Raw genomic sequence first — 25,797 nt, 5'->3', positions numbered from 1 at the left:
ATCAGTGAGATTACCAAGGTGCTTCTCCTTGATTTTGTTTGCATTTGTGCAGAATGTAGCATCACCTCACCACCATTTGTGGCTGTAAAATGCATCTTTTCCTCCACCAACATTGCACTCAACTCTTCAAATGTCATTAGCAGGTTCCATACTTCTCTGTTTAGTGATGTCACCAAAATATCATACTTCAAGGGTAAAACTTTGATGCACCTACGTGCCAATTCTTCAATGGTCTTAGTGATCATGATCCCCACTATGGTCGTTTGGTCTTACAAATTTCTTATGCCATGGTATACATTGTTGTGGAGTAGGACATGGCTTTGATTCGAGCCATGTTGCTATTTTGCACAACTCATATGAAATAAAAAATTGACCTTACCTTGAACTCCTAGAATATAAATCTTCACATCAAACTTTCCATAATTAGACTATGGTGGAGGGTAGCGAGAGCCTAGGCTCTGATACCAAGTAAGAAAACACAATAGTGGAAGACGAATCTTCACAATTTAAGGCACTAAATTCAACATCTAAGTGGAGAGTAAACAATATTAATGATTGCAAAATTTAATTATAAACTAATGGTGGATATCCATCGACGCGTGTGCTTTGGGTAAGGAGATTTGATGAGAATCTAAATAGACTCTATATGGAGGTGTTACAAGATTTTTTATAGATAATGAGCTCAATGATAAATAAAGCCTTCCAAACTAGTCTATATATAGTGCCCAAGGTTGGCATGGGTATATATTGACCATGTTGGTCAACCCACAACTTGGTCCAAAAAGACTAAGTGACCATGACATTAGACTACAACAAAGTCTCGTTATTAGGACTTACTATATCTACCACTACGCTCACATAGCTCGCACAAGTGTGCACCTTACTTAGAGTGCCAAGTCCACATACATCATCTCCTAACCATTTGGCCACACTTATTGGTGGCCACCACCATCCAACACCTAAACTGATAAATTTTACTCCTCATTATGGAGGGCCTTACAAAATAGAGCACATTCATCACTCACAGTAAACAACATGAGGGTGGAGCATTGAGTAATTATTTTCCAACAACAACCTAGTTAGTATATATGAAAGTTGTGGTTTATGTGAAAATTTTTTTTAAAAAAAGAAATTTTTTGATTATGCGGCAACGATATTAGAATAGCTACTGACCCAAAAACATCATAAATTTTACATCTTAAAAAATTGTGATAGAAAGAACCATGGTTTAGGGCCAAGAAATGAATATGCTAAATGTGGCTTGCCTACAAATTTTAAAATCACATGAAGTATTTTGGAAAGCTTCTCTTAAGAAATGTAGTTGACTAGATAGTATTCTATGCATATTTCCTTTGGAAGAATTCAGTGTATTGAACATGATCTTGTGCAGGTGTCCCTTCATGGAATGTCATATCTTCTTACAACTTAAAGAAAAGTTCCATACTAAAAATGGGAGGGAGGGGGTTGTTGAAAAGAATAATCTTCAAATGTAGAATTCTTGTAGGAAAATGATTAGGCCTATGTCGTTGCATGCACAGACTTTAGCAAACATTTATTAAGAAAGAGATACAATCTATGCTATCTAGTATGCATATTTTCTTAGGAAGCACTATAGTGTATTGAACATGATCTTGTGGAGGGTTTCCCTTCATTGAATGTCATATCTTCTTAGAGCTTAAAGAAAGAGTTCCATATTAAAAAGGGGTGGGGGAGTTGCTAAAAGGAATAATCTCCAAATGTAGATGACTAGTCCTATGTCATTGCATGAAGAGGCTTTACTAGAAAAATTTGATTAAGGAAGAGATATAATCATTTAGTATCACTTGGAATACTATGCTAGTCACATTGAAACATGGAGACTTCCCTAGATTTATAGAACTTTGATCACTCTTCTTGATCATCTTTGTATTGTTTTTCTTGCACACAATAGGGCCCTATGTAGTTCAATGCATTGCAAGTCACTATTTTGGAACACCAAACTTTGTTGACTTGTTAAGGTGGGTTGAGAAGTTACATATCACTACATAGAATGCAACTCTTAACAAGCTTTAAGTTCAAGGCGTATTCTTCTGTAATATGGTGGTTTCAATTTTTGGTGTGCATGTGGCAAATGAGCATTCATTGTTCAGGATAGACAAACATTTTTTGTCAATATTCTATAGTGTACAATATTGTGGTTTGGATTGAGCCATCAAAGTTTAATACAATCAAGAGGGAAGTTGGGGCTTGATAAGGTATCTAAGGGGTGCCTAACTTTTAAGAGGAGGGGATCTATCTCCATAAGAGAGAGCCTAGAATTCGACAAGGGTATCTAATTTTTAAGATGAGGGGATCTATGTCTCTATAGGATGGCATCTAGAATTTGAGATCAACATATATTAGAGCTCTTATAGTAGCTTAGTGAAATAAAGTGGGCTTGAAATAAAACGGGCATAGCAACTAATACGCGCTGCTTTGGGCCTCAATATAGAAGTAGTTATATGGTTCCTTTGACTAGATGTAGCAATTTGTTTTTATATTGATGTATGAATAATTGAGGGAGAATCCCTTGCCTTGATATGCTATTCTTTTATGTTACAATTGGTTAATATTTTCTTCAAGTAAGTATTGATGTATGTATAATTCTTTGCCTAGATGATGCATAGTTGTTTCTTTATAATGTTTTTGTTAGACTATTGGTTAATCTCCTCTTCAAAAAAAGTATTTTTTATGTATCTACTTTCTACATATTATTTTTTAACATTGTTTTTCATTAACATATATGCATGTTTTTTTGAGCTATCTAAAGGTATATTGAGTCCTTCTTTATTCTAATGGTTTGCTTTGATTTTGGCGATACATGCAATATTTCTAATGTGCTAGTGCTTTTGTCTATTGGTGTGTTTGCATGAAACCTATTTGTTTTAAGTGTACACATTATTTCTATTAAACATATCTATTGTATGTGTATCCATTTTCATCTATGAAAACATGGTGTGGGGAGGTGTAATAGAACAACAAACATAATATTTATACTATTATATGACATACAATCACCATGGAGATCATTCTCTCATCTTAATGACTAATTCACCATTTAAAATATCAAGTAGTTAATAAGATATACCACCATCATACATTTTTGTTCTTTAATAGCTTTTTGAACAACCTAGTTGATTCTTTTGGGAACCTCTGAAGGGTGGTGTAATCTACAAAATGTAGACCAAATCAAACATCATACCCAGATGTCCATTCAAAATTATCAAAAAGAGACCATGCAAAGAAGCATCTCACATAAACTCCTTCCCTATACTATTATATGACTTATACAATCACCACAAGCTTTCTAGAGTATTTACACACATGACTACTATATGAATTATACAATCACCATGGAGATCATTATCTCATCTTAATGTGACTAAGTCTAACTTTAAATACCCTATAGAGTCTCAAGTACTTTTAATAAGATACACAACCATCATACATTTTTGTTTTTTAATAGCTTTTTGAACCACCCAACTGATTCTTTTGGGTACCTCTGAAGGGTGGTGTAATCTACAAAATGTAGACCAAACCGAACATCATACCCAGATGTCCATTCAAAATTATCGAGAAGAGACCATGCAAAGAAGCCTCTGACATCAACTCCTTCCCTAAGGCAATAAATAGAAAATCTTGATAAACTTTGATTTAAAAAAAACTATAAGCATAAACCTTGATAATTTATTTTAAAACTATAGCATATTTTTTTAAATTATGTATAACTTACTTTATAGCCAATGCTAGATATGTGAGATGGTCACGGTAGAAGTTTATTCTTGTAGGGTCTTTTAATGCTTCATTTAGAGGTAGAGATGCATTACTCTTTTCATCCACACCTATGATCCCCTCCCCCCCCCACACACACACAACGAAAAGGTTACAAAATATAAGAAGAATGAAAGATCTCAAATAGACCAAGACCAAATCAACAACATACCATTTTCTGTTATAAATATTGGAGGAATCGTGTTGTAGGTTTTCTTAATGTACTTTAAAAGCTCACGAATCCCTCTTGGATAAATATAGAGCCACTCTGATGCAGCCTACAAAACAAGGGAAAATCTTATAAATTTTACAAAACATGATTGAATCGTAAGATAACCTTTTTAAATATTTCTAACAACCTAACATTTTTAACACTAGTTTGGTAATAGGACATAAAAGTTTTCGTGGACCTCATTAATGATAAACTTTATGGAATTATTTGGAGCACATGGATTGTGAAAATCAAATGGCCCCTTTTTTCATATCATTAAGTACATGGTGAAGGGAAATTGGGATTTTTTGGGATCACGTTGGTTACTTCTAGGCTTTTCAATTTTGTAAGAATTCATAGGCTCAATTACAGTCGTAATGTAGAGATATTTGGGCTATATTTGGATCAAAGTCTTTAATTAGAAAATTTCTCATTGATTTCCAAACTTTTTGGATGTGCATTGATTCACAAACATCTCTATGGTGTATTACAATCCATCTTAGACTTTAAAAATAAGTAAATTTCCAAATTTTAGATCTTAATCAAAATTTCAAGGTATTTTAAAATTAAATATTAACTTTGAGGATTTTTAACCTAATCAAACAATCATATTATAGAACCAAACCTTCTACACATGTTCTATACAATGTTATGCTTTGATGGTGCATTTTGTGAGAGCCAATCATATATACACATATCCTTTTAGGCACTTTGATTTAGATGAAAGTTTACAAATTTTGAACCATGTTCATTAAGTATAGAATAAAAGACTCCTTCACGCATTTATGGTGCATTTTGTGAGAGCCAATCATATATACACCTATCCTTTTAGGCACTTTGATTTAGATGAAAGTTTAAAAATTTTGAACCATATTCATTAAGTATAGAATAAGAGACCCCTTCATGCATTTTTAAACATCTCATAAAGCTTTAAGTGGAATATGTAGTCATCTTATATAATAATAAACACTATTTGAATCATAAGTTTATCATCACTAGATGGTCCAAATATAAGTAAGGGTTCATCTACGTTGTTTTGTTATCAATGCAATTTTGAAACTTGAGACCATCACCATGTTATCTAACTAAATTGAAATGTTTAGATATGAATTCTTGACGGATTACTTTAGTGAGCACATTGATTTATTAGTATAACTAAAGTAAAACACCATATATGCTCACACTATTATCATATTTTGGGTGTCAAAGACTCAATAATGGAAAAGACATTCTAAGAAGGAAACTTAATTGAATTAATATTAATGCAATAACGTTTTTGTCATAAAAAATCTATATCTCATCCCTTAAATACTATTTAAGTTTTAGGAGAAATTTATAATGAGTTTTGAGATCATTTGTTTCTTGCATGTAGGAACCTACTTTATAAATTCCTAACCTGTTTGGATTATAATTATAGATATATTTTCTTTTGTGGTGATTTATCAATTATATTTAAGATTATTTTTAGCATTTTAATAAAATTTTAAGGTTGCCACATTCATGCACACATGCCCTAGAAAAGAAATGCTAAAATATCACTCCCATTCACAAGATATGATTTTTTTACCAAACCCCTAAAATGACATATTTATGTCCTGCTTGCTAAGCTACCAAACTATTGTTAAATAGTTCTTACAAGCTAACCATTTGAAATAATTCTTACGAGGATTGTTGAATTTGAAGAGCTAGCATTTCAGAATTCTCTTACAAGCTAACATTTTTTAAATTCATGGACCAAATATTTTGTTTTAAAAATCCTTCTAAATAAATTAAAAAATAAATACCTGTTGCCCAATCAAAACTCCATTGCGTTCACCTATTCAATGTTTAAAAGACACTTATAAGAAAAAATGAGAATGCCAACTCAAACATGAAACTTTGATAGTCTGCTTACTCTATAATTTTAGGAGTAACTAAGAAATCCCTTACGAGAAAGAAGATAATGCAAACTTAACATGAAACTTTTGTAGTTTCTTGACTCTATAATTTTAAGAGTAACCAAGAAAACCTCTTATAAGGAAGAAATCAAGTGGAATACTTGGCTCTATCTCCTTTTCTTATGCTCTTTACTCTACAATTTTAGGAGCATGTGAGAAACTCCTTATATTGACGCGGGGAAGAAGTAAAGTGGTATCACATGGTTCTCTCTCCTTTTTTCATGCTACATCGTAAAGTAAGCATAATTATTTATAAATGATACCCTTGGAGTTTTGCTATTTAGCCTAAAGGTTAAGAAATATTATTATAGTGTTTAAGATATTTACATAAAGACAATCCAAAGTCACGTGATAAAGATATTAACCTTCATTATAAAGTTATTTTAAATATATTCTCTCAACATAAGAAACCTTTTAAAACATCATGAAAGATCTTAATCTCAATCATAAATTATTTCAAAGATATTTTCTCAACCTAAGACACCTTAAAAAATTTACGGATGAATATTCCATATTCATCCGTAAATGTAGTATTTTTCAACCTCATGTGTTGCTTGTTGATTAATAGGTTCCATATGCACTAAGACCGGATCCTTGTGCCTTATGTTAATATTAGAGTATTTGTTCCCCACAATATTGCATGATGACCTCACCTTTTCAACTCTAAGGTAAAGTTATATCATGTCTTTGCAATACTCACCTATATTCCACAATAATGACCCTTCTAGAAAAGAAGAAACATTTTTTTGTCTATGTCCCCAATAAAATGTGAAACTTTGTAAGGTTTGAGTAAAACCAAAAATAATAAGGTAAGGTGTGATTGGAAAATGTTAAAGAACTTTTTTTCTCTATTTTCCACCCTCATATTTTCGCTATGGGCAATGGATGTGTTCTAATTTGTGACACCCTCTATATGAGGAGTAGCTATTGTGGTGAGCACCTGGGCACCACCCGATAGTTCCTAGGTTGGACACTCGTTGGTGGCTAAATCTCGTTGGTGGCTAAATGTGGCCAGCTAGTTAGGAGATGGCTTATGTTGTCTTTGCACTCTGGCAAGGAGGATGCATGATTGGTGGGCAGGCTACATGACTAGTACTGCATTTATGAGCACAAGACATAAAAAACCAAGGACAAACTTTTCTCAAGTTTCATGTCCTACTGCTAAGTCCCTTTGCGAGACCTTGTTATAGTCTAATATTGTCCCATTGATCGGATGATATCACTGGAATTGTAGCATGAGGTTATAAATTAAGTTATAAACTTAGAAGCTACATGTGTATGAATGGAGAAAACGTAAAACACACAACCACTCTGGAAACTAAGTAACTTGATTAATACAAAACAGCTTTAAGAACTAAAGTTATATATTTAGAAGTTATATATGTATAAATGGAGGACTATAAAAACACACAACCACTTTGGAAACCAATTAACTTAACAACTTTAAGAACTAAAATATTTTAAATAGATTTAATGAGTATTTTTAAAAAAAGGGTCTTGGAGTACTCATCACCTGTTGTATTTGTCATACTGTCTTGAAAAAAACTAGTTTCATTAGTATTGGGGTAAGAATGAACACTACTGACATAGTTTGTGGTGTAATAGTTAAGACCAAGAAAATCCAATGAGTTACGAAGCTTTTTCTTTTGTTGTGTTGTGAAAATTGGTAGGCGATCACCCACAAGCTCATGCATAATAGTGGGATAATATCCATATAATAATGGACTTATATACCTGGAAATGAAACATAACAAGTTACACTCATAGTTGCGAATTCCTAAAATAAAAAAGAGAGTAGTATATACCATTGAATTGCAAATGATACATTGAAATCATTTCCAATAACAAGAGTAACACATACCATCCATTAAAGATAACATAGGGTAAAAAAAACAATACAAAACAAAAAAGTAACACATACCATCCAAATGTAAAATCGAGTAATCTACTGACAGCTTTTACATCTTCACTAGAGTTACTATAGGGGATGTACCAATTGGCAACTGTTGTTAGACCAATTTTTCCATTTTGTTGTCTCTGCCACAATAATTTTGACAAAAATAGTTATTCTATATTTGTAAAACATGAGGACCACATACAATTATTATGCAAAAACTATGTCTCACTATTTTTTGAACAAATTATCTCTTTACATGCACACACACACACACAAACATTGTGTGTGCGGGCGCGCATGCACACGTGTGTGTGCATGGATGCTTGCCACCCAATTAAATAAATATAAGGGAAATCTTTATTCACGATTTTCAAAGTCTTGCTTTACGAAATCAAAGACAAAATATGCAAGGTTAGAGGATACTAACTTGGAATTTTTCTCGATATATATCAACTGTGGTTGAATGGGATAACAATACATTATGAGCCACAATATATGGCTCTATCATTGAATTCCCTTTTGTACAATTTCCAACCCAAGTTGAGCACCTTTGTGGTGGAAATGTTCCACTATTATAGCCATTCAAAATAAAAGATGTGGGCTCATTGAAGGTTATCCAATGCTTGACACGATCCCCAAAGTTTTGGAAGCATGTCTCTGCATAGTTTGCAAAATCCTCCCTGGGAGTTTTATACGATGAAGGTTATCATTTAGCAATATGAAACTTAATCTATTTAAATTTAAAAAAATGAAATTTTATGTTAAAGGAGAAAAAGTTTTGGCATGTATTGGAATGAGAGAAATCTTACACAATCTTTGGACTAAGCCACCCTCCATAAGAATCCTCAAGTTTTTGTGGCAAATCCCAATGGTATAAAGTCACATATGGTTGAATACCTGATCAAGGTTGAAAGGTTGGTTGGTAATTTTTCTCAACACAAAATAAATAAAATAATATTACCTAATTGTAATAACCTTAAACATGTTTGTTAGTTTTTGGAATACCTGATCAATTTCAGAAGGTTGGTTGTAATTTTATCAACACAAAATCAATCAAATCCTATTACTTAGTTGGTTGGTTGTAATTTTATCAACACAAAAATAATCAAATCCTATTACCTAGTAAAAATCTTGTTAGTTTTAAGAACCTTGGAATGCATACACTACCTTTTGCAAGAAGACCATTGATAAGGTTGTTATAGTATGCAATTCCAACCTCATTGACTTGACCATTTCCCGCTGTAGGCACACATGAAAACTTACATTTAAAAATATTTCAATTCCATTGATTTTTGGATTTGATTATATGTCTAGTTATGTTGAAAGGTATTGTGTCACTCCCAATTAGCAATTGTGCAAAGCACTGTATGGAGGCACTTTGTTATAATCAAAATAAAGGGTATCATTTTAAACAAAGAAGTCTCTTAAGTAGAAAAAATGTATACTTAAAGAGATCCTTAGGCAAAGGTAATGAATCTCAAAGTAATTTTTAAGCTAAAGAACTTTGAAAGATAAAATGTACATGAACAAATGTATAACAATTACATTAATTCTAACATAAATCATTATGAATACCAGGATATAAACGCGACCATGATATAGAGAAGCGATAAGCATCCATTCCCATCGTAGACATAAGTAATATATCCTCCTATGAACATGGAATGGCGACAGGAGTGATTTGACATGGCATGGCCACACATTAAAATTTAAAAAAATTAGCATGCTTAACTAAAGCATATTGTACTTTAGAGTGCTTTAATCTCATTAATCTTAGAGTATAAAAGCAAAAGATTTTTGTTTAAGTTAAGAGTGTTGCTTGTAAGTGCAAAATATTGATATGAACAAATTAGATCCATGGAGAAGAAGTAATTAGTCCTACAAAGTCAAGCTTTTTTTTTTAAAAATGTGTTGTTTTAACAGTGCAAAAATGAGATTACATCTTAAAGTTAATGGAGATTTGAGGTGATAGAGGGTACAAAAGTTAGGGAAATGGATGAAGGCACATGTCTTGAGCCCCTGTCTCTCTAGCTTTCATATGGCATGGACCATGGAGGAGCAAGCTCCACCTTATAAACCAAGAAGAATATGATACTGCATATATGCATGCATCCATTTGCATTTAATCACACATGTGCACACGCATGCATCCGCCGAGGATAACTTTATGTAATAAATACACGATTGTTTGAGGATAACTTTATGTATAAATACACTCTGTATGTGTATGTGTATGTGTATGTGTGCATGTGCATACATGCACACATAGACACACAACAATAGTGTCTTTATACATAAAGTTGTCCTTAAATGGAAGTAGAAGCGGGGAGATCAGGTAGAGGGAGGGTTTGCATAGAACTAAATAAAAGAATTAAAAAAAAACGTGAAATAGTTAGTAGAATTAAGCAAATGTACTACGAGGTCTAAAGCAGAGGCTTTAGTAGGATGGTTCAAACTTTTGACACCTTGTAGCGGTGATATTCATCGTCGGCGACATTCCCGTTGGCGTTGCCGAGTACGTTTCCTGCTCACGCTCATCATACACATGCCGATTAGATTTCTAAGTCATACTCTGACAAAGCATATACAGGGCTTTAATTGTCACAGACCAACCTTTCACCCGTGAAAATGTGTCCCATATGCTAGGCCCTCGTCCACCTTCGTTTGCTGCGCCCTCATACTGCACCAAAATAAACAGGGAGAGGACACTTTATCAATGCTTATAATTAATAAGAATGCCTCGAGATGTTTGTAATCTCGGCAATTGATTGTTTTTTGCTATTGAATTAATTAGCAATTTAATACCTCATTAAGCTTTATAATGATCCCGATCTGCTTAACCAGCTAGTGTAACACTTCTGACCCTAACTACAGCTTAGAAATTGATAGTAATGAATATAAATGAGAGTCGAACCTGATATGCAGAAGATGCAGTGCCAAAAACAAAGCCTTCGGGGAAGTCTGCTCTGCTCAATTGATGGTCATTAGCGGATGCAAATGCGATACGCAGAGCAATAATATAACAAATAATGGACGTTAGCTTGCGGTAAGACTTGGAAGCCATAATTGTCGATCTGAATGCGTCTATATGCCAAATGGGGCACGCATTTAAATAGAGCGTAGAACTAGGGAGATTAAGCCTTCGGGGAAGTCTGCTCTGCTCAATTGCTGATCGTTAGCAGATGCAAATGCGATGTTTGTAACCAGAGCACTAATAATATAGCAAATAATGGACGCCATTGTCCAGGCAAGACAACGGGCACGCATTTAAATAGAGCGCAGAAGGGGGATTAGGCAGTAGTACATGCATGCTAATTTTTCAAAAGATTTAATATTAAAAACCACACGCACGATAATTTAATCATATAAAACTTTCAACGCGGCTATTTCAACTCTATCGCCTTCACCATGGTGGCGTTCTCAATGCACCTTCCCTTTTCGCATCATTTTCTTGTCGTTGTAAAGGTTAAATTCTCTCTATGTTTTTCCTTCTTGGGTGTAAAGGAAACGGACGTGGATTTGATCCTATGAGTGATACTCATGGCTAAATTTTCTTTTTTTTCTTCTAAAAATGCACTTGTAAAATACGCAATCTTACAGTACGTGCACGCTTCTCTATGTTATGAAAGATCAACTCGGATGATGATGGGGCAAAAGACTAAGTCATCCCTACGTTATTGACTTTTTTCCCTCATGGTTGAAAAAAAAAAAACAAAGAAAGCCTACATGCACGTGGCCTTTTCAATATGAACGTTTTGCACAAGTATTTATGCTTACTAAGGTTGCCTTACTGTTTTTTGTGTTGAGAAGGTGGATTACTCCATCCCCTCACACAAATTATCCCCATCGCCGCCGCGTAGCTCATTGGCATCAAACCCGGCCCCCCATAATGGGTGGAACCTTTGAAATTAGGTGTCTTCCGTAATAATTAATGTTGAACACATGGTTCTTCCTCAATATTTTGATGATAATTGCCAGCTCGCTCTCCCAAACAATGTAACCTCTTCCACATCGTTTGAATGAACCCATATATTATTTAAATGCACCTTATGTATTAAATTATGTACACCTAATATCATATTTTGAACTCTTATCTTGGCAAGTTTCAAAACCTTAATTGAACCATGCTTGTAAATGCATGAACAATGTCACTAGCTCTTTTTATTACAGTTGCTTGTTGGTAGGAGATGCCTATCTCATGCATATCCATCCTTTTACCTTCCAATTTGCCACATCTTCTTACTAATAAGATCTCAAGTCATCTTAAGCATTTGGTTTGTGTTCTTATTATTGTGGTTTAGGGCTTGGTTAGAAATGTGAGTACATATGCATCATATTCATCACATGTCTCCTTCTATCCTACATTTCATAACTAGTCATCACTCATAGAGTCCCAATTCCAACTCCAAAGTCATCCAACTCATGAATTAGTCTCATGGTTGCAATTAAGCATCACATTCAAGAGGCAAAAAGACAAGTGCACGAGGCAAGAAAAAAGTGGGTTTTTTTTGCTAAGGTCAATACTCCTTTTATGTTAACCATTTAGGGGAGATTTTCAAGTATCATGTCATTCAAGTCCTTTAATAATCCAAGCTCTCTCAGTGTTCTTATGAAGAATAAGTTTTGATCACAATTCCACTATTGTTCAAAATAGTCAAGAATACAATATGTTCTATCGATAGAACATATTATACTGTTCAAAATAGTCAAGAATATAGTATGTTCTTATAATGAATATGTTGTCATCACAACTCCACTATTGTTCAAAATAGTCAAGAATATAGTATGTTCTATCTATAGAAGTGGTAATATAACATTTTTCAATCATTCAAATAAATGGGACCCACATTTTTAATCTTACATTTTATAGTAGTTTCTATTACAACTCTATCATTATAATCAAGTCTATAGTATGTTATGTAGAAGTAACATTACAATGCTTTGTGCTCATTCAAATCAATGGGATACACATTATTGAGCCATCATTTTTCATAATATAATTTTGTCACATATATAAGTAATACATATAACACTATCTAAGTTCCTTGAATCGGCATATAAAGGGTTCTCAATGCACCTCCCCTTTTCGCATCACGTTGTAAAGGTTGAATTCTCTCTTTCTTTTTCCTTCTTGGGTATAAAGGAAATTGATGCTATGAGTGATGACTCATGGCTACATTTTTTTTTCTAAAAATGCACTTATAAAATACACAATCTTACAATATACGCTTCCCTTCTCTATCTCTATGGTATAAAAGATCAAGTGGGATGATGGGGCAAAAGACTAAGCCATCCCTACGTTATTGACTTTTTTTTTGCCTTATCGCGTTGAAAAGAAAACGGATATGCATGTGGCCTTTTCATTATGAACGTTTTGCACAAGTATTTATGCTTACTAAGGTTACCTTAGTGTTTTTTTGTGGGCAAGGTGGATTACTCCACAGACTCACACAAACTATCCGCGTCGAGTAGCTCGCTCGCATCGAACCCAAGCCCTCATAATGGGTTTAACCTTTGAAATTAGGTGTCTCTTCTGTAGCAATTAATGTTGAACACATGATTCTTCCTCAATATTGTCAGCAACTGGCTCTCCCCAATAATGTAACCTCTTCCAAATTGCTTGAATGAACCCATTTATCTTTTAAATGCACCTTATATATTAAAATATATACACCTAATATCATATTGTAAACTCTTATATTGTTATGTGGCATGTTACTTGCCACGTCGTCTCACCAAAGTTGGAGACTTCTTGAATATGCAAAATTGTCCATCATGTTATATATCATTGGAAAGGTCTCGAAGAGTAGATTCCAAATGTCCAAACTCCACTCACTTCTGAGTTGATTTGCAGAAATCTCACCATGAGCCCATTTTTGTAGAGAGAGAATGTGTATAAATCCTTAAAGAGCCCAATTTGATTCCAAATTTCCCCTAATGGATTTGGTAGTGTTCTTATTATTTTGGTTTAGGTCTTGATTAGAAATGTGAGTAGATACGCATCATATTCATCACATGTCTCCTTCTATCCTACATTTCATAACTAGTCATCATTGCTCATAGAGTCCCAATCCCAAAGTCATCCAACTCATGAATTAGCCTCATGCTTGTAATTAAACACCACATTCAAGAGGCAAAAAGACAACTGCAGGAGGTAAGAAAAAAGCGATTTTTTAATTCTTCATTTTTGCTAACGTCAATACTCCTTTTATGTCAACCATTTAGGGGGGATTTTCAAGTATAACGTTATTCAAGTCCTTTAATAATCCAAGCTCTCTCAGTGTTATTATGAAGAATAAGTTTTTATCACAATTCCACTATTGCTCAATAGTCAAGAATACAATATGTTCTATCTATATAACATATTATATTATTCAAAATAGTAAAGAATATAATATTTTCTTATGCAGAATAAGTTGTCATCACAATCACCCTATTGTTCAAAGTAGTCAAGAATATAGTATGTTCTATCTATAGAAGCAGCAATATAACATTTTTCAATCATTCAAATAAATGGGATGACCCACATTTTTCATCTTACATTTTATAATAGTTTTTATTACAACTCTATCATTATAGTCAAGCCTATAGTAAGTTATATAGAAGTAACATTACAATGCTTTGTGCTCATTCAAATCATCGGGATACACATTATTGAACCAGCATTTCATAATATAATTTTGTCACATATATAAATAATTGATGACATATAACACTATCTAAGTTCCTTATATCTTTTTATTTCATAATACAAGTACACATCAACAACTTTGTATTGTTGTTGTATCATATATCGAGGACATGACAATATAAATACTTTAAAAACTATTAATTATTACATTATATCATGTTCAATGGTAGATTATGTAAGATACAAATGCTCTCAATAATAAATTTTAAATCAAAATAGTAATAAAAACTCTCTAGATAATCATGAGATAAGATTCATATTATATACATTTTCCAAGACTTGAGTTTCATATTCACATAGTTATTTTTAGAAGCATACTTCTTAAACTTTAAATTCATATGAATCATGGTGAGTCAATCTACATAACCTTGAGTATTTCCTTCTCATTCATTGATAATGTTTATTTTCTTGTACGTCAATATGCTTTTTTGATATGTCTATGTTAACGTCTTTTCTCTAATAGGGAGAAAAATAATTATTGTACTATTTAAATAAATTTCAACAACATATGATCTCTTGTAATAGACAAAACCCTCTACAACAACAAGAAATTCAACTCCAAATTCTCACCAAATTAAGGAATTACTATATAAAGGATGAATACAACCTAGTAGTTCACCATTTGAAGCACCAATCTTGTTAGTTCAAAAGAAGAATAAGACTTATCACATGTGTGTCAATTACCATGCATTAAATAAAGTGACTGTCAAAAATCATTATCCTATTCCTAGAGTAGACGATTTGCTTGACAAATTCAAAGGTGCTTGTGTTTTTAGCGAGATAGATTAAAGAATTAGGTTATCACCATCAAGTGCTTATAAACCCCACTAGTATTTATAAAACTGCATTTCGCACACTCAATTTGGTCACTAATTAATTTCTAGTAATGCCCTTTGGCCTTACAAATGCATAGGCCACATTTGTTCACATGATGCGTAGAATCTTTTTGAATTATCAAGATTTTGTGATTGTCTTTTTTTATGACATTCTTATTTTTAGTCGCTCCAAAAAAGAACACAAAAAACCATTTGAGAATTGTTTTTAAACTTTTTGAGAGAACCATTTGTATGCAAATCTTGACAAAAGCTATTTCTTTCCAAGTGAAATTGAATATCTTGGGCACATTGTTTCCGCTAATGGCATTCATTGTTGACCCCAAAAGATAGCAATCATTAGAGACTAGCCAACTCCCAAGACTGTACATGATGTGAGATCTTTTCTAGGACTTTCAGCCTTTGAGCCTGATGTGAGACTGGCCAAGTCCCAAGGCTGTACATGATGTGAGATCTTTTCTAGGACTTTCAGCCTTTTATAGAAAATTTATGCGAAACTTTTCTCTCATTGCATTACCATTGACATTATCATTAAAAAAGAGAAATATTTTTTGTTCGTGTGATTGTCAACAAAAGCACTTCAACGCCACAAATATCTCTTAACTCATGCCCCAGTCCTACAATTACCTGACTTTACTAGACCATTTTTCCTAGTTGTCATTGATGCTAGTGGATCTAGTATAGGAGCAGTTTTTATGCAAGATGACCATCCCTTAGCATTTAAAAGTCGTAAACTAAAACACTCCGAACTCAACACTATCACCTATGATAAGGAATTTTTAGTCATAGTACATGCTCTTCGCATGTGGATACACTACCTCATGGGTTCAGAATTCTTGATTAAGGCTGACCAACAAAGCATTAGACGCCTACTTAGTTAGCCCCTTGATCTCCGGCCGTCATATTAAATGGGCTTCCTTCATTCAAAGTTTTCACCCCATGATCCAATATCAATCAGGTCATGCTAATGTTATTGCAGATGCTTTGAGCCATACACCATCAGTTAATAACATTTTTGTTATTCATATTCAATCTTTTGATACTTTGCATGATAGTTATGCCCTTGCTATTGAATTTTTAAATGATTGTAATACACTTGTTCATAATAAATTATAACTATTTGCCTCTCAATATTTATTCACATGGTGATAGCTTCCGATTCTTTGAGAAAAGAATATGCATTACTGCACCATTTAGGCATATTGTTTTGCAAGAAATGTATGAACCACCTTATGTTATGCATCGTGGTGTACTTTTTACTTTGACATCATGTGAAACACTTTTTTATTGGCCTAACATGAAAAAGGATATTGTAAAATATGTCTCATTGCATTGTTTGTTGTGTCAACGTGTCAAGCGTCATCATGGAAAATCATATGGACTATTTTGATGCCTTTGCCAATCCCAAATGGTCCATGGGAAGAAATTTCAATGGATTTCATTACGGGATTACCTACTACTTCCTCACATAATGACATGGTTTAGACCATAATAGATAGTTTTAGCAAAAAGCATACTTTGTAGCATGCAAGAAGACATTGACTGCTCCACTTGCTGCAAAGATATTTATTAAAACTATTTTCACTCATCATGGTTTTCTAGCTAGACTAATTTTTATATATAGAGACTCTCGCTTGTGCAACCATGGTATTCCTTGACTATTTGATAGAGACTCTCGCTTATGCAATCATTTTTGGATAGCTTTGTTTTTAAATTTAGGCTCTAAGATAAACTTTAGTTCCTCTTTCCACCTAGAAAGCAATGGCCAGACCTAAGCTACTAATAGCACTATCATGGACCTTGTGAGGGCCTATACCATTGATAAACCTTCTAATCGGGAGCATTTGCACATTTTGCAATTTTCTTATAAAACTACCACCCACTCCACCACATAGGAAAGGCACCCTTTAAACTTGTCTATGTTAAAAAATTACCTACTTTGACTTCTAGAATTGGAACATAAGTTCCAACCCTACAGATCATTTTTCCTGACTATACCCAGATTTTGGATGGAGTGACTTAATCTATTCAAAAAGCTTACAAAAGATATAAAAAAAGTAAATAAGAAGTGAAGACCTATGCAATTTCAAGAGAATGACATCGTTTGGTTAAGATTCAAAAAACGTAGACTTAAGAGCATTGCAAAGCACCCCAAGCTTAAACTCATTCCATGTTTTTATGGGACTTTTGAGATTCTCAAGAAAATCAATGATAATGATTTTAGATAGGACATCCCACCTCATTGGCGTATACACAACTCCTTCCATGTCAGTTTGCTTTGCTCATTTAAGGGAACGCTTTCACTTTATCCTTTTTTGGATGACCCACCTCTTTTACAAGAAGACTTAGAAATTTTAGTCCCAAAATCTATCCCTGACCATGACCAGACCACCACTCGTACAGGTACTATTTATCATCGATACTTGATTAAATATAAGAATCACTCTGCCTATTGTGCCCTGATTACTTCCTACCATTCACAATTGCCTTGATTCCAACTATGTGCACAAACTCACCGATTGAGGCAGTGTACATATACCTATTTCTGTGTGAAGACTCATCGATTGAGACAACACACTCTTTATATGCAGACTTGCCGATTGAGGTAACATGATTTTATGTGGGATCTAGATCAAAACAACATGAGTAGAGAAAGAAGACTCACGAGTTAAGGCATCTTTCTATCTTCATGACCAACTAAGGCAGCTGCTTTCTAACCCCAGGACATGTTAAGGATTATGAAAATTATTGAAATATTTATAAGGTATATTTTTGATGCATAAGGGCCAAAAATGAAAAAAAAAGGGCCATGTAAGGATTGGATTAACTTTCTGAATCAAAGTGATTTAACTAAAATAGTAGAGAGAAATAGTTATATTAAACGTGTCTCTTTTACCTATATTTACACTACAATAGAATGAGGGTTTAGCAATGAAAATAGCAACGCTTTTATAACTATAAGGGTGTGGAGATATCGAGCCTATATCACGGCTAAACACGTTGCTATTTTCATTACATGGGTTCACTGCTCACTAGTTTTGTTGCTTAGCAGAAAGAGAATGTATTGCATAGTTAAAAAAAGTTGGGGCAGACTGGAGAGTCTACATAGGACTCCCAGTCTGCCGAAGCTCTTTTTTTTCTAATGTAGACATAGTAAAACTAACATAACTTCACATCATCATGGACAAGTGTAATGTAAAACTTACAAATACCAAAAAGAAAAGACATTTGCAAACCATGGTTTTAGGAATGTCAAAATTCAATTACAATACTTAGCGGAATTACATAAGTGTATGTTTCAAGATAAAGCGTAATAAAAACCTATGGAGCTAGGGGCTATCTAGATCTCATATTCCGGGATTGGCATTGTTCCTTGTGGTTCCAACCCGTTCGCTTCTCACATTTCCATTGCTATCGGCAAGGACATTTGCACCACTGCTTCTAGTTACATGATCCTAAAACACAATAAAACTAACACAAGTGACAATCAGTTTTGCAAAAACAAAGAGGTTTAGGATTTAAGAATGTGGGTCAATGCATGCTTGGGTGCAGCCATTTTTGTTGAGGTTGAGGGCATTTTTTGTATATAGGTAACTTGCCGGACCCATAACTTATGCATTTCTCAATGGAATTTGACAAACTTGGTATCCAAGCAGTAGTACGCATTCCAATCTTAAATATGAGACTAAAAAAACATAGAAATAAATTTTATAATTTGATAAATTGTTACAACTTCGATGTGGCATGTGAGGCATGTGTTCTAAATAGCATATGTTATAACACTTTATCCAAAAACATCAAAAATTTGTAATGCACATACACGCAACCAAGAAATAATTTTAAAGTACACTATGTGAGGTTCTCCTCAACCATAGGACACATCCGATTGAGTGAGAACATCTGGTATGGTTTAAGGGACCTCCAAAGGGACCTCCAATGTTGTGCTAGAATTTTGCATATGCTCCATAACTTTTTTTTGGTTTGTTGAAAGCCTAAACGGATTGAAATAATAGAATCCACACTAGTGGGACTAGTGCATGGTGGTTTTAAAACACTGATAGTTGGTGATATCGGTATCTTGATTCACCCTAGAATGGAAGAAATTGAAAATGTTCAATTTTTGCATGTGCAAAGATATTTTAATAAATCCAACACTATTTACAATTTTTGATTGCTTCTTTTTCCCTCTAGAATCTTGCTATATGACTAATAAGCATGTCAAGGGTCACTGCATTTCACATTGCACACCATCAAATCCGACAGCATGCCCTTTGGCCTATTGGTGTTTTGAAGCATTTTAGGCCACATTCCACTTGCTTGGGGGCAAGATTTTGCTGACTTGTATTGCCGGAGGGGGGAAACCACGACGCATGAAAATTTCAATACCCCGCGGACTTTCAAGTTTTCAGGTCTCCCGCTCTGGCGAATGTTTTGAATAAAGTACATACACTACCACACTGTGTCAAAACCTTCTGCCTCGTACATTGCAAGGTATTGTGTTCGTTTTCTTTGTCTTCTTTTCTTTGCTTTGTAAGACGTCTTCTTTTCTTTACTCACCTCACCAGCTAGCTGGTCTTTGTCTGATTGTCTCCATGGAAATGGCAAGATGCAACTCGTCCCTCGCCCTACAAGTTGCACGATTTGGTGTGGCATTGTCTTCTTTACCTTGGTAAGTTATCTTCTTTTCTTTGCTTACCTGATCAGCTCGGTGGTCTCTATCTGATCGCTTTGCTTTGCTAGCCTCACCAACTTGGTGGTCTCTATCTTCTTTGCTTTGCTCACTTGATGAGCTCAGTGGTCTCTATCTGATCACTTTGCTTTGTTGGCCTCACCAGCTTGGTGGTCTCTATCTTTTTACTTTGTTCGCCTCTTAAGCTAGATGATCTCTATCTGATTGTCTCCATGGCAATGGCAATATGCAGCTCTTTATGGTTTGCAAGAGAACCAGACAAAGGCGACGAGGTAGGAACGCTGAAAAGCTTGGTTAAGGCACAAGGAGGAAATTATAGAACGAGGAAAGAAATGGCACGGACAAGGAAACAAGATCAAAGCGGCAATGCAAGACACTTTTGCAATGTATGTGGAGGGAGAAACAATGAGAAGACATAAGACTCCTTGTAGAGAAGCAACAGGAAGCGGTTGTAGATGGATGCATTCAAACATTGCCATCGGAGCGAAGAACACGAGCTGTGGCCAATCGATTGGTGGGAGAATTCATGGTAGCACTATCAGGCCATTCAGATGAGTACAAGTCTCGTGTCATTAGAAGCTTTACCTTGCACCCTAAAATTCATAGAGTGACAACCTTGCTACCACCTCAGGAGATGCACGCATGAGAGACACTGCTTTCTAACCTGAGAGATGGCCTACAGAAAGTGAAAGGGATGCAGAGCTTAGATCAACTAGCTGTAAAGAGGGTGACATTAGCCATGCTAGTATCCCCTGAAACAAAGCAGAAACAGCTTGGACGCACAACGTCAATGTTGTCAATCAGAAGGTCTAACGTTGCTCCAGCGGTTGGACGGAGAGTAAAAGTAATGCAGGATGATCAAGAATCGAAAAGTCTATGGGCTTCACTACGGAACTCATTGCTAGAGTGACATCGTTCTAGCATGAGAATACGAGAGTTTCTCCAAAAAACAAGAAGGACATTTGCAAAAAGCAAACAGGACGCAAGAAATTTGAGGAGCACAACATCATACACTTGCTTGACACAATGCAAGCCAGTGGTTGTCCTAACCAGGTGGTTGTCTGTGATTCTCTAAAGCTTTAGTACAAATTTTTTGAATTCTAAAGTGATTATCCTAAACCAGCCCAACCAGCCTGGTGGTTGGAACTCGAATATCAATAGCAATATAGCTGATCATGTTCTAGACCAGCCCGATGGCTAAAATTGTTTAGTTTTCTTGTAGTGAATAATGGTTTTGTTTTCTAGTAGTTGTTTAGTTTAATCAATGAATTTCCAGCTGTAATAGCAATATATAGTTCACATGTACCTTTTTGTTCTTAGTATTGATGGGTGGTGAAATTGATTTGTTTTCTATAATGATTGAAGGCAGTTGAAATTTTGAGTGTCCTAAACCAACCTGGTGGTTGAAATTGTTTTGTTTTCTCGTAGTGAATAATCTAGTAGCTGTTTAGTTTAAGTACTAAATTTCCAACGGGGGCTGGTTTTGGGTTCGGTGAATAGACAAAGTTGTATCTGAAGTTTATGGGCTGAGAGCCCTGATGTTTTGATTGGGCAAAGGAGCTTTGAGTGTTGTTAGCCATGGTATAAGAAGAAACTCAAAGACATGAATGTGTGTTGTTGCAAAACACACATAGACTTTGACCTAGCCTGGCGAGGTTTGAATGACTTGAGATCTGGTCATGTTGGAAAATTATTCCATGGAGATAGATACTCATGTCTCCCAAATGAATGCTCAGTGTGCAGGCCACGTGGAGCCTCATCATGTGTAGTAAGTGACAGCAAGTTTGGCAGCCTGTGGTCTATGTGGGAGCCAAGGCTCTGTCCAAAGCGTGCAAACTCTCAGTGGAACTCCATTAAATGCATTAGAGGTACATGCACACGCTGTGGTGTGAAGAAGGAGTATGGTGTCTATCCAAATGAAATGAGGATCCAAGAAAGCCTTGCTCTAAAATGGAGGAGATTTGAAATGGGCAATGTTGAAGGATCTGAGAAGAAGAGATGGCTACTATAGTATAAGAGCACTTAACCAAGGGAGCTTATAGATCATGTGGTTGCATCCATCCCAAAATATATGCTTCACAGTTTCATGGCCAGTTGGCAAGATAAGCAATTCAAGACGTGCCTTGCCAATTTTCCACATGACACCTTATTTGTGTAGCATGTGTTTCTTTTACATTGGGAATGGCTAAAAAACGATGATCCCCATTTACAAGAAAATATAAAAGAACATTGGGTGTGGTCAGACAGGGTTTCCTCTCAATTCAAATTAGCCCATGCATTCTACCTTGTTTCAAGGTTTGAATCCTTGACCGGTGTAAACATGATGTGGAATTTCTTTGGGTCTAGCCACAACAAGGGGGAACATGATGGATGTGGTGCTATTATTAAGAGAGCTCTGTATAATCACCAATGAGCATGTCCCCAAGAAAAGCTAGAGAATGCCCATGATGCTGTAACATGGCTTGCACTTAACCTCTCCACAGGGACGCAATCAACATATAACAAACAAATATAAAGAAGTAGTGTAGTGTGTGTAGAGTCTTCCATGAAGTGGAAGTGAATGAAGTGCAAAGGAAAAATAGACTGGATTGTGAGGCCATTAAAGGAACTGGCAGTTTGCACAGCGTATAGGGCTTCTTAAACAACCACCTGCTGCTCAAAATAAGAAAACTTTCTTGTTTTTGTAGTGCGTGCATCACAGGGGATCATAAAAATTGTGAGGACATTGTAACTATGAAGACATGGGTGCGAGTTCAAGTTTCTCCTTTGCATGAAGATAGAGTCACAAACGATGATGCACCATTGATTGGAGAGGACTTTGATGACCTCACTGCTGCTCTGGAAGAGGGGGATAGCTTTGCAGTCATCGTTGCCTCTGGGGATAACGAGGAAGACGACCCATACTTTGTGTTGCAGTAGTCACTACAAGACACTCGTGCCATACACGTGTTCAATACATGCGATAAGTTACGGGCGCATGTATGGTCATGCATGTATATGAGGAGTATCGGGTGCATGTATATTGGCATGTAAATTTGTGTGTATTGAAGTTTTAGAAACGCATCTACCAGCACGTGTATATTGGCATCTAAATTCGCGTGTATACTGGTTTCAAAAATGCGTGTATCAGCGTGCCGCGCGGGTATATACACGCAATTATACACGCATTATTACACGCGAGAACTTTATCAAGAAAAACTCTATTCCTTTACAAAATTAAAAACTATTTTCTTTAAACCATCTCATAGTACATTACAGTATATATCATTACACAATCCCACTACATGCATTTACAACAATGAAATATATTCAAAAATAAATCATGAGATGATAATTAAAAGACAACGTATACAATAGAAATGTCATCAATTTAGAACGATACAGTGATGGATTGGTTAGGGTTTGATCTCATCTTCAATAAGATCCATCCTTGCCAAACGATCAACATCAATATCCATTTGATCAATTTGTAAGGCTACGTTAAATTTATTCCACTATCGATATTCTATCCATTGATAATGGTATCGATGCCCTGATCATCCTCATCAACATCACCCTCATCCTCAATGGTAGGGTCATTTTCATGATCATAAGAAATGGCACACTCATCCTCATTATCATGATCATCTCTTATTTCTTGATCATCAATCACAACATCTTCATTGGCATGTTCGACATCATCTTCATTGCGGCTTGTTACATCCTCCATATGCTCCATATCAGTGAATGTATTATACATCACTTTGGAACGTGGTGCAATAGGGATAATGTACCACCATTTAATGTCATGCACCATTGGCAGATAGATAACCTACTCAAATACACATACTGCAGTAATTAATTAGCATATCAAAAGTCAAGGGGTATGCGAGCTTAGATATATATGTACATGAAACACATTAGTAAAAAAATGCATACCTACATTGTTGTGGCAATACGAGCCTATCTTTCTTTGTTTGCCAAAACTTTGTAGAGTCAATAGTTACATAGCCACTTGCATGGTGTTTTATCATTGCATTAGGCCCTTTTTCCACCATGTTCATTTGCCATTTGACATCCAAAACATACACAAAGAAGCGACGAAAGTCAAGCCTAAATATGTCTTGGATTGTGCCATAATAATCATCCATTTTTCCATTAGCTCCCTCAAAGCTACTAATGACACCGCAATCTTGTGTATTCCTCTTTTCATCAATTCTTTGTGTTCGAAAATGCTTGCCTTCATATCATATAGCATTGAACATAGTGCATTGGACCAAAATAGAAGCAATATTTGTGTAAGAAATGTGAATAAATATTAAAAGCAAATCACTTACAACTAATGCAAAACATTAGTTCTATGTACCTTTGACATGCATACTCCCATTCTTTCGCCGTCATATGCAGCCCCTCACCGCTCTCTGCTCTCTCCATTTCCTCATGCAACCAATCAACATGGATATCATTTGGAAGTGTTGCTAGATGCTTAGGGTATGCCTTACGAGAGCCATGTTGCCTCCAAAAGAGAGCTCTTTCTGCTTGCCTTTTTGTCTTTGCATCCTCATATCTTGTAACCCATGTGCTCATCACATCACTATTAAGGATGCAAGTGAAATTGAGATCATCAATCAATGTTCTATCAATTACTTTACTCTGTCCTTTTCCTTGAGGCATAATAGAGGTCATTCTCAAGTCCTCTTCATTGCTCCATAGTCGTGGCAAAGAGTTGTTCATCTGACCCAAGAAATTCTGAAATATATACAAGAGACTCTTGTATCAACCAACCCTCGGCCATGCTTCCTTCGGGCGTTGCACTTTGCCTCACAAAGTCTTTTAAGGTCTTCATGAATCTCTCTAGGAAGAATATCCAACGTGCATGCACAGTGCCACATAAAGCAATTTCGTCCACTAAATGCACAATGAGATGTAGTTGACTTGTGAGAATGGTTCGCGGAAAGTCTCCTCTACCAAACAAACCACCTCCACTGCCATAACACGTGCATCATCCAACGTGGCTAGATCAATTACTTTGGAACTAACATATCTGAAAAATAAATGAATAGTACGTTATACATCATGCATGTAAAATAGAGCAAGGTATAATGAAGGGTGATCTGACATGGATTTTACATACCTCACAAGCTCACCCATCTTATAAATACATTTTTTCAAACTCTTATTTGCACAATGGTCGATGCTAGTAGGTAGTATGAACTGCGCACATAAGAGCACATATATGTATGGTTTATGGCATTACAAAATTTAATTTCAACGTACAAGACTTGGAAAACACTTACTTGGAGCATCTTGTACCAATCGTGGGACTTCAGCCCATATAGTTGCTCAACGCCTCTTTTCTTAGTGGTTGTAAAGGCTCCCTTCAATGATCTCATGCATCCAGTGGGAGTACGCAAAGTGGTGATGGCCTGCTTTACCTGCTTCTCCTCTTTCTTTGATATAATCCATGGTGCAGGCGGAAGACGAACGTGCCCACCCTCCTCTCGTGGTAGCTAAGCTTGACGCATACGTCCTGCCGACCGGCAAGTCCTCCCGTATGCTAACATTGTCTCGTTTACCAATAACATGTTCCCAAATACCAGATTCCACATTCTTGAAGATGTGCATGGGATCAAGAAGATGGTTGATCTTAAGATGGGTCCAATATGGTAGCCGAGAAAAATGGAGTACCTACACAAGGGATCGCTCTATGTGATCTTTAATCCAATTAGAGACTACACAAAACAAGATTGAAAAATATTACTATACCTGT

The 25,797-nt window shown here is 35.4% G+C and overlaps 1 protein-coding gene across 1 annotated transcript; it reads right to left on the bottom strand.

Annotated features, from left to right (window-relative positions):
* Window positions 1-3,209: 3,209 nt before the first annotated feature.
* LOC147633260 (beta-glucosidase 13-like) lies at window positions 3,210-11,074 on the bottom strand. The gene is made up of 13 exons (XM_086806287.1): window positions 10,749-11,074; window positions 10,448-10,514; window positions 10,300-10,358; window positions 9,410-9,485; window positions 9,002-9,073; window positions 8,644-8,731; window positions 8,262-8,514; window positions 7,859-7,974; window positions 7,451-7,671; window positions 5,785-5,816; window positions 3,962-4,067; window positions 3,752-3,860; window positions 3,210-3,635 (listed from the first exon to the last, which is right to left on the bottom strand). Exons 1-13 carry the CDS (start codon window positions 10,896-10,898, stop codon window positions 3,461-3,463), a joined length of 1,524 nt encoding a protein of 507 aa, XP_086662413.1. The 5' UTR covers window positions 10,899-11,074; the 3' UTR covers window positions 3,210-3,460.
* Between the last annotated feature and the right edge of the window lie 14,723 nt (window positions 11,075-25,797).

This window comes from Cibotium barometz, chromosome 12, assembly GCF_041138505.1.
Source record: "Cibotium barometz isolate CiBa-2024 chromosome 12, ASM4113850v1, whole genome shotgun sequence".
Classification (NCBI taxonomy): domain Eukaryota; kingdom Viridiplantae; phylum Streptophyta; class Polypodiopsida; order Cyatheales; family Cibotiaceae; genus Cibotium; species Cibotium barometz.
This window is presented reverse-complemented; position numbering and strand designations above follow the sequence as displayed.